The 10,077-nt window shown below is 57.7% G+C and overlaps 1 protein-coding gene across 1 annotated transcript in view; it reads right to left on the reverse strand.

Annotated features, from left to right (window-relative positions):
- Positions 1 to 6,954: 6,954 nt before the first annotated feature.
- Jag2 (jagged canonical Notch ligand 2) overlaps positions 6,955 to 10,077 on the reverse strand; it is a 17,104-nt gene continuing 13,981 nt past the window's right edge. Inside the window, exons 16-18 of the mRNA XM_048799542.1 lie at positions 9,803 to 9,934; positions 8,623 to 8,779; positions 6,955 to 8,475 (exon numbers count right to left, since the gene is read on the reverse strand). Coding sequence (XP_048655499.1) covers positions 7,985 to 8,475; positions 8,623 to 8,779; positions 9,803 to 9,934 — 780 coding nt within the window. The 3' untranslated portion in view covers positions 6,955 to 7,984. The remainder of the gene's footprint in view (positions 8,476 to 8,622; positions 8,780 to 9,802; positions 9,935 to 10,077) is intronic.

Here is a 10,077-nt window from a genome sequence, read left to right on the forward strand (position 1 = left end):
CATTCTGCCAAGAGGAGGGTCATTGGAGAGGGAAGTGCCCTGATGGGTCAGCAAAACCCTGACCCATCCTGGCAGATGGCACAGCTGGTAGAGGAAAACTGAAGTAGCCAGAAGGCTTCTCAGAGGTCCCCAAGAGTGAACTCTGAGGAATCTCCACTGACCCTAAGAGTAGATAGGAACAAGGCCAACTTGACCACCTTGGTCTTGAGCACCTGGCAAGAGAGTCTAACCCAAGCACAGCCATACCTGGGCATTTAGAAGAAAAGACAGCAGTTCTTTTAATGTGACAGAGATGGACATTTCTGTCAGCCCTCCCAAAAGCAAGTAAAACTGGGAGGTGATAAAGGAAGGGTCTTCATACCCGAAGTCCTGATCAATATCACAAAAGGCTCTGTCAGGTCACAAGTTTGTTCTGAGTCAATTTGAGACAGATCTGTGCCCTTTTTGGCTGGTATGATTGTCATGAGCTGCTGCTCAGACTCCCCTCCTGGAGTTGGTACTTCATCACGCCAGCCTGGTGACTTGTCTCAATCCAGACCGGAAACAAGACAAGCTTCAGTTGATCTGGAAAGTGCTCCTCGTCACCAGACGCTATCTGAATTGCTAAACGGGGAGGACTCATTATTATGGGCAATTGCCACCTCAACAAGCTAGTATGTCTGGGATGCAGGGCAGGACCAAAGGGCACAAGAATAAAGCGAAAGTGAGTCCCAAAGGTGTAAAGGGGGGTTGTGAGAACTAGGAAGTCCAGTGGTCCCTTTTCGGAATACAGCGTCCAGCCTTGACTGTGATGTCACATCCAGTCATGTAAACTACAGCCCCTCCCTTTCCCACCCCAATTAGAACTAGCCAGTTGTGTAGGTGTAACCCCAGCTCCCCCATCAGAGCAAGGGGCAGAGCGTTCTGGGGACAGAGCGGGCGCACTCCGCCCAGGTGTGCTCGTGAGCCAGGTTGGGAAAGGTTTGCCTTGCTGGGCCACTTCCCAGCATGGGCTTGATTCCTTGCTGCACCAGGTATTTCTGACAGTATTTACCCAAACTGCACCCGTGCCCACAAAAGCCTGCACACCGATGTTCACAGGACTTTGTTGACAGTTCCCACCAGGATGCAGGCCAGCCGCCCCCCAACCCCCCGACACTGTGGTGCGTGCAGACTGTGTTGTGCAGATGCTGGAGACACAGGTGACATGGAAGGGCTGCTCCTGACCGCGCCCACCCACAGCCTCTGGAAAAGGCAGGACAGGAGAAGAGGATGGCTCTGAGCCAGAGGCAGGAGGACGGCCAGGAGGACATCCAGGCGGGGCACAGGGGCCAGAGGCAGGAGGATGTCCAGGCGGGGCACAGAAACACCTCAGGCAGTCAGCCTGGACACAAGCCACTCTGCATCTGCCCAAATGCATAGGGGGTGTGGGAGGAGGGTGGCTCTGGGTGGTGATGTGCCTTCCCAAGTCGGCCATCACAAGCCGTCATGAAGGGACTACCCTGGCAGGAGAGCAGGAGGCTGAGTGGGGCTGGGACTGGGGCCTACGAAGTTCTAATCTTAAAGTTCAAATTCACTGTGAACCTAAACCACTCTGAAAGTCAATTTCACTTATTAAGACGAACACACACTCCCCACAGCCCAGCACTGCGTGCCGGGCCTTTGCTCCACAGAGGTGAAAACGCACATTCACATGAGCACCCATACGCCGCCCGCCGTGGGAGCAGCTTTATTTGTTGACAGTTTTGATTCTGCTCTGTGGTGCCGGGAACAGAGCCTGGGCTTTGCGTGTGCAAGGCAAGTGCTCTGCCCTGAGCCACACCAGCCCCATGGTGGCTTTATCCACAGTGACCCCAAACTAGAACCAACCCGTGTCTTTTGCAGGGGGAGTGGCTAAACAAACTCTGGTAGATGTACACCATGGAGTGTGGCTCGGAAATGCGAGGATGAACTGTGTGCTCACAGTAACCTGGAGGGCCAGGGGCCTGGGAAGACAGCCATCTCAGCAGGTTGCTGAAATGACAAGACTGTAGAGTCATGTCCCCCGGGGCCATCTTGCCCATCTGTACATCAGTCTTGGCCATAGGGTGGTTTACAGCTCTGCATGTGTGTTAAAAGCTATAGAATTGGGGCTGGGGCTGGGCTCAGCGGTAGAGTGCTCACCTATTATGTGCAAGGCCCTGGGTTTGATTCTCAGCACCACATGTAAATAAGTAAAATGAAGGCCCATCGACAACTAGAAATATATGTGTGTGTGTGTGTGTGTGTGTGTATTAAGCCATAGAATCGTGCACGACACACCCCAGAAAACAAGGGCAACCAGAGCTGCTCAATCTGCATGGCCTGGAGTGTGGTGACCGCCTCTTTAGGGCAGCACGGTGGCCAGACAAGCCCCTGCACTCCTTTTGTAACTTCCTGATTGTTTCAAAATTAAAAACCAAAAACCAACCAGATCTCAGTAGTTTTCCTGGGCACAGATTAGCAAGCTGACTCTGAAATTCACATAGAGATATCAAGGTCCTAGAGTGGCCTGAACAGCCTTGGAAAAGAACCCAGAATCTGATTTCAAGACTTGTGGCAGTTGCTACGATCCCAGCGACTCAAGAGGCAAAGCAAGTTCAAGGCCAGCCTTCTTTTGAGACCCTATCTCAAAAGAAAAAGAAAAAAAAAAAAAAAAAGAAAGAGGAAAAAGATTATGTCAAGACTTATGATAAAGCTAAAGTAATCAGAATAATGTGCTATTGTCACAAAGTCAAAAAGATCGTGTGATTTTTTTTTTTTTTTTTTTGGTACTGGAGATTGAACCCAGGGGGTGCTTAGCCACTGAGCCACATTCCCAGCCCTTTTTTATATTTTATTTAGAGACAGGATGTTGCTAAGTTGCTTAGGGCCTCACTAAGTTGCTAAGTTTCTGAGGCTGGCTTTGAGTTGGCGATCCTCCTGCCTCAGCCTCCAGAACAGCTGGGATTACGGGCGTGCAGATCGTGTGACTTCTAACAAGTGTGTGAAGGTACAGGGTGGAGAAAGGAGACTTCTAGCACACAGCCCATAACAAGTGAGTATCCGTGTGAAGTAAAAAGACCTGTGGTCCACAGCACTCACCATATGCAAAACCAACTCAAAATGGATCGCAGACCGAAAGGTCAACCAAAAACCCATAACAATTTCTAATTAAAAAACAAGAGAGCTGAGCTCTGAGCTCACCACACCCAATGCAAAGCCTTCTGCCCTGCATGGACACAGTGGGGCCTGCTCAGGCCCATCTCCTGACCTCATCCAGAGCCAGCCTTGGGTGGAGGCCCTTGGACCACCCGAAGACCTCTAGTTAGGAAAGGGAGTGACCTGGGGCCATTGGAATAATAAAGATGATGACCATGGGCTTGGGGCCCAGCCAGCCTCCCGGCCATCTTGCGTCAGCCTCGCCACCTGGCTTCTTTGCAGAAGCTCCCTCCAGGGTCAGCACCAGGTGGAAAAGCTGCATGAAGAAGGGATCCCTGAGGGCCACACCTCCAGCCCTGGGCTAGCTGGACCCCCACAGGAAGGAGAGCTTGCCTGTGGCCTCCTAAGGCCCACTGCTGGACAACCAGGCCTCCCCTGACCTGCACTCCATGCGCGTGCCCTCCTCAGGATCTCGCCCCCTCTGGAGTGCTCCCCCAAGGCCACACCCTGGCTACCTCTGCAGCAAGCATCTGGGGCCAGAGGCCACAGCATGTCGGGGGCACACCTTCCTCCCAGGCCTGTCCCGTTGGTGTCAGGGTCTGTGATCCCTACTGCTCCCCATCTGAGACCCTCCCTAGTCATGCTGACCGGGGCTCCTTGGGGGACCTAGGCCTGGGGGTCTGATGAGGAAGGGGTGAGCCCAGCTGGGATGTGGGCAGCTGGACTTGAGCCTATGGCCACCACGGGGCCCATGCCAGCTGCATGTGGCCTGGCCTGCAGGAGTTAATGGGCTTAGCCGCCCTGGGACAGATTCCCGTGTGGAACCTCCTCTCTGCACCCTGGGGCCGGTTTCTTCGGAGACAAGAGCTGTCGCCAGGCAGAACCAGCTGGCCTGGTCCCCAGGGCCAAATGCCAAGGAAGCAGCCAGCCAGGAGGAGCCAGGCATGTGGCTCTAGTGGCAGTGGGTGCTAGAGGTGCTGCTCCAGGGCCTCAGAGCTGCCCACACACAGCCAGCAGTGGGGTGCCCTCTCCATCCAGTCCCAGTCACTGCCCTGCCCTGACACAGGGGACGGGGAAGGCAACCTGACCAGCTCAGGAGCCAGGCATTCCAGGTGTGTGTGTGTGAGGCCCTGCCCTGCGTTGGACTGGCAGTGTTGGCTACTGAGCACTGGTCACTCACCTGCATGCAGTGGTGGGGACATGGTGGGGCATGTCTGTGTCCTCTGGCTGAGGACTGAGCACCTGCTGCCCAGATCCCAGCCAGGTGCCCACCACTGGGTCTCTGTGGCTCCCTGAGCAGCACCCAGATCTTTCCCCATCCCTGAAGCCATGCAGCCAGCCCCCACCTGACCACGAGGAGCCTTAGCTGCCCTCCAGGCTACCCGACCTGTGCTGCCTACCCGGGGACCCCTCTCTTTTCCAGGTCCAGCTCTTCATCCCCTTAAGGGATTCACCCACCCGCCCTGCCCCACTGCCCAGCGTCTGCGTCCTCAGCACAAACGACGTCTCCTGCTGTGCTGGTCATGCAGCCACCAGACCCCAGCTGGAGCAGGTCCAAGGGCACAGGACAGCCTGGTCATTGGTCAGTTCTCAGAAGTCCCATGCCTAGGTTCAGACTTGGCCTCATGCTCTTAAACCCACTGTCCCAGGTCAGGGCGGCTGGGCACCTGCTCCTTGATGGTGGAGCTGCCCCATCTTTCCACAGACACCCCCCTGCCCAGACCTCCAGGCCTGCCAGCCAGGGGAAACCAGATGGGAGGGACCACCACTGGAAGAGGCACCCTGCTGAGGGGGGTCAGGGATGGTGGCACAGCTATCTGCAGCTGGCCCCAAACTGCTCCTAGTGTCTGGTCCTTCCCTAACTGGGCAACAGGGATGACCTCAGGCTTGCAGGACCTGTAGGAGTGGCACGAGCCAACTCAGGTGGCCTCGGGCACCAACACTTCCCACCACTGCCTTCTTCTTGGCCAGGTGAACCCTAGGGACCAGCACTGGAAATGAAAATGAGCCCATCACCCAGGAGGGACTTGAGTGCAGGACCAGTGTGGAATGCGCCGGGCCCCATGCCTGGGCCTCTTCATTGTGGCCATCTGCATGAGTTGGCCATGGCCAGGCTGGGAAGAGCACATGGACAGCTTGTTCCCACCCCTGCTGGCATCAGGTCACCTAGGCAGGGCACCCTTCCTCAGCAGCCGGCCAGGACAGGCCTGAGCAGGGGATGTGGAGAACTGAGGTGGGCTTAGGACACTGGATGGCAGGCTCAGAGGGAGTGGCAGGCCTGTGTGCCTACGTGCACCAGCAGGCAGCTCAGGGACCCTGGCCCTACCCACCACACTCTCCCACAGGTGCCCCACCAGTGACATGCCTCAGGACAGCCCGCCTTTGTCCGCACGTCCACTTTCCATTTTGTGTCCCTCTAGGCTGCATTCTGTATGGTTTCTCCTGTCAGCTCTTCTAGTTCACCTGCTCTCTCTTCTTTAGGGTCCGAGAGTAGCTGCCAAACTGCTCCTTGAGGTGGGGTTGGGGCATTGTCATTTCTAGAGAGTTCAGTTGGTCTTTTCAAACCTGCTAAACAGCTGAAGTTTCTCGTTGACCATCAGCACTTCCAGCCCTGTGAGCACAGAAAGCACACTTGTTTATAATCTGGTATTTTTTCCAGTGCTGAGGATGAAACCCAGGGCCTGGGTTTCATGCTAGGCAAGTGCTCAGCCACAAGCCACACCCCAGCCCTTGGATCTGCTCCTGAGCAGCCCAAGGACATGCCCCAGGCCTCTGCAGGCCCTTGGGGCTCGTGGTCATGGCCAGACCCCCCCAGTGCCAGGGTTTGCTGTGCTCTGCTCATTGACACTGAAAAACCACTTTATGGGGCAGGCAGGCAGGCAGAGGCCTAGGACAGAGTCGTGTTTGTTTCTACTAGGCACCTAGGGGACCCCAGGTCAGGAAGACACCGTTCAGAAGGAAACTCAGAGCTGAGGATACTTTTGGCCAACCTGGTGGTGGGCATGCAGGTCTCGTGTCCACTCAAGTCCTGGCATGAACCACACACAACTCCTCAGGGCAGACTTCCCACCTGGACTGCCCAATGGCTCCTCCTGGGGACAAGACAGGAGGAGGGCTTACCCTTGGGGTCCAGGTAACAGTGAATAAGCTCCCCCACCAGCTCCTGCGCCTGTTCCTGCAGACCTGGCCTCACCTAGAGAAGCGGCTGGCAGGAGGACACAGGCCAGAACATGGAGACCACGCTCACGGCAGTCAGAGCTGCGGATCCCTGGAGGATTCCCACAGAAACAACCCAAGGACAGGTGTCCAGAATAATCCCTCGCGGTGGCCAGCAGGTCAGGTCACCCAACAAAATGCACAGAGAAATCGCTCTCCCGGGCTCCTGTGGGGCTCCTTCTTCCTCAGCCATGGCTCCTGACTTTGCTTCTCACCCTCCACCAGCCCCTGCCCCTTGCAGGAGGCAGAACAGCTTATGCACACCTGGGAGATTCCCTGGGTCAGCCGGACACACAGCCACTGTCACAGGGCTGCGCCTTCCCTCAGGTGCAGTGTGGAGATTAATCAGGACCCAGGTGTTTTTGCATTGCTATGTATATAGTTCATAAAGCCCTTTCTTGGCTATTAGGAGGTGGGATGCCAGGCACCCAAACCCCGTCCAGGAGGGGTCCACCAAGCCTGTGTCAGCCACCACAGGGCACCAAGGCACTCCAGGCCAGGGCCACCTGCCCGACACCCACCACACCTCACTTTCCTGTACCTCTGCCCCAACTCCAAATCAAAATGCAACAGCACCCAAAGAACAGGGAGGCCAAAGCGTTTAAGTTATTAAATCAAATATACAGAGTGATTCATTTAATATGTACATATGTACAGAAATGCACTTTCACAAGGGGCCAGGGTCAGCAGGTGGGCAGCGGCCTGGCGCCCACAGCGAACGCTGACAGTTGCAGGGGGTCTATGTGAAGGCACTTGTCACAAGCTTCAGTGCTGCCGCGTCCCAGAAGGGGAAACCGAGCAGCGGGAAAGGGCACTTCTGAAAGCACAGTGCGGCGATCTGAGGGCAGTCTGGGCAGGAAGCAAGGACAGCAGGCGGACGGGGCCCACGCCGGGCAATAGCTCTGCCCCCAGCCCCAGTCACGCAGGACCTCCAGTCCCACCGACCACCAGCAGCCACAGGTCCCAGCAACTGCCGGGGCCCACACAGACAGCCAGAGGCCACGCTGTTGGCCCTGGGTCCCAGCAATAGCCACGGACCACACTGTCAGCCACAGGCCCCACGAGAGCCAGGGGCCACACAGCCACTGGTCACCCAGATAGCCAGGGGCCACATAGCCATGAGTCACCCAGAGAGCCAGGGACCACATAGCCATGGACCATACAGATAGCCGAGGCCACACTGTCAGCAATGGGTCCCAGCAACAGCCACAGGCCACACAGATAGCCAGGGGCCACGCTGACAGCCACGGTCTCATGGGCTCTTTGGTCTGGAGCCATAGAGAAACCCAAGTGAGGAATAAAAAAGAAGATTCTGTAAACAGCACACAGCCTCTGGTGACCAAGGCCATGCCACCCGGGGAACACGCCGCCCGCTCCTGCCACACAGCACGCGTAACGCAGACTTTACAAAAATAGCAACTATCTGAGAATACTCCGCTGTTCTCTGCCTGACAGTCATCGAATAATTTATACAAGGTTAAAGAAATGTAGAAAATAAACATTTTTTTGTTTTTGGTGGTTTTTTTTACACAAAATAAAGAAACTATGCACATGGCCTCGGCCTCCCGTGGCTGGCAGGTGGCGGGGCCCCGGCGAGGGCTCCTAGGTCCCGGCCAGCGGGCGGCTGTGCCTAGTCCTTGCCAGCACAGGGCACGTCCGTGACATTCCTGACGGCGCGGTTGTCCACTTTGGGGCCTGAGGCCCAGAGGGCAGGCCTCCCCAGCGAGCTGCTGGGCTCTTTGGTGAACTGACTTGAGAGGAACTTCTCCACCTCCAGGGAGTCCACCTCTCCGCGGCCCAGCTCCTCGTCCTCCTCCTCGTCCCCAGTGCCCCCGAGGCCCGCGGGGCCGGGCAGTGCCTCTCCCGCCCTGCGTGGTGGCGTGAAGTTCTTGCACTGGTATAGCACATCCTTGTGGCTCCCTCCACCTGGGCCCCCGCCCGGCCGCTCGATGGGGTTCCGGATGGGGTTGAGTGGGGCCCACTGGTTGTTGGCGCTCTCGTCCCGGGGCAGCCGGCTCCTCTCCCGCTCTTTCCTGCGTTTCCGTGTCCACCACACACAGATGACCACACAGGCTAGCCACAGCACACTGAACACGCTGCACAGCACGGGCACCAGCAGACCTGGGCAAGGGAGGGGCTGAGGAGCTGCTGGGGCACCACGCCCCCGGCAGGCTCCTGCAGGGTAGGGCTGGAGGCTCCCTGTCCCCCACCCAGCCACCTGAGCCTGATCTTCCTGGTGCATTCCCACTGGTCTGGGGTCCTGCTCACCTGTGGAAGAGCCGCCCATGACAACCGTCTCCACCTTAACCTCGGTGACCGCCAGCAGCAGGGAACTATTGCCCCGCTGTGTGATAGCGGCCACAAGGGCATGGGCTGCACTCTGGATCAGGCTGCTGTCCGCCAGGTCCCGCGCAGGGCTGAAGGACTGCAGCAGAAGATGGCCTGTGGGGACGGCTGGGGACACACTGCTCTTGTCCCTGAAGCCTGCCCCAGAAGGCCTAGGCCCTGGTTAGGGGGCCACCAGCAGGGGGCGCCATGACCAGGGCTGTGCTGCCCGTGGTGAGGGCCTGAGGGAGCCTGGGGCCCAAGGCTTCCCCTGTGGGGGGCTCATGGGAGAAGAGCCTCTGACCCAAGTGCTGTGCAAACCAGCGTTGTCCCCAGGCCTCGACCTCTGCCCATGCGCCCTCGCTGGCACCCAGTCTGCACCTCAGGAACTTTCCACCCTTCACTCTCCCTGACCACTGTCCTTCCACACCAAGCAAGACCACCCACCCTTTGTCGGGCATCCCTTCCTATGGAACCTTCCCCTTGGTCAATCCCACCAGCTGCCAGCTGCCAGCCACTTCTTCTAGGGCATGCCCCTACCCAGGGCCCTCTGCCCAACAGCCCCGACCTCTGTGGCTTCAGATAGCACACACAGGAAAGGACTTCTGCCGCCCAGCTGATGGGGGTGCTGGCCATCACTGTCCATGCCTCTGACCAGTACCTGCCCAGCCTGCTACCTGATGACCCACTTCTGCCCATTCTGCCTCTGCAGCCCAGGCCCAGCCCTGACTGAGACCTGAGTTCCCCAAAGCCTCTGTTCACTCCTTGCACACCACACAGGGCAGCCACTGCCCTCCCCACAAACAAGCTCCCTGTGGACCGCGTTTGGTTGGACCTGCTCTGGACCTGTCCCTTGCCTCTGGCCCTCAACAAGCTGACTTCACAGCCTCCCACAGCCATCAGCCCCTGCAGTCTCTCCAATCTAGCACATCCTGGTATCCTGTCATCACGTCCTCCAACCTTTGCCCTCCCACCCTTCCCAGGGGCACTCGGATAGCCGTCCAGGCCCACTGTGTACCCACTGCTCTGCCCTCTTGCCCTGCTGACACTTCTCCTCAAGCCTGCTTGGTTCCAAGGGACTTCGGCATGTCACAGGTCCCCTAAGGGCTCAGGATGCACTTACCATGGCCACCTCCACTGCACTGGCCCCTGAAGAGGCCCGGTCACAAAGCAGCAGGAGCAGGCGGTCGTGGGCCACTGCCCTTGTGGCAGGCAGAGAGCGGATCCCAGAGCAGATGGCGTCCACGGTGGTGCCCTGCAAAAGTGGGCAGCAGGTGAGTGGGGCCTGGGACTGGCGGCCTGAGGCCAGCAATCCCTCAGTGGCCATTGGCTCATGGTGAGACACACCTTGCAACCTACCAGGGGAAGCAGAGCAGACCAAAAGGGCCTGCCCTGCCG

The sequence above is a fragment of the Marmota marmota genome, unplaced genomic scaffold, assembly GCF_001458135.2.
Source record: "Marmota marmota marmota unplaced genomic scaffold, marMar, whole genome shotgun sequence".
NCBI lineage: Eukaryota > Metazoa > Chordata > Mammalia > Rodentia > Sciuridae > Marmota > Marmota marmota.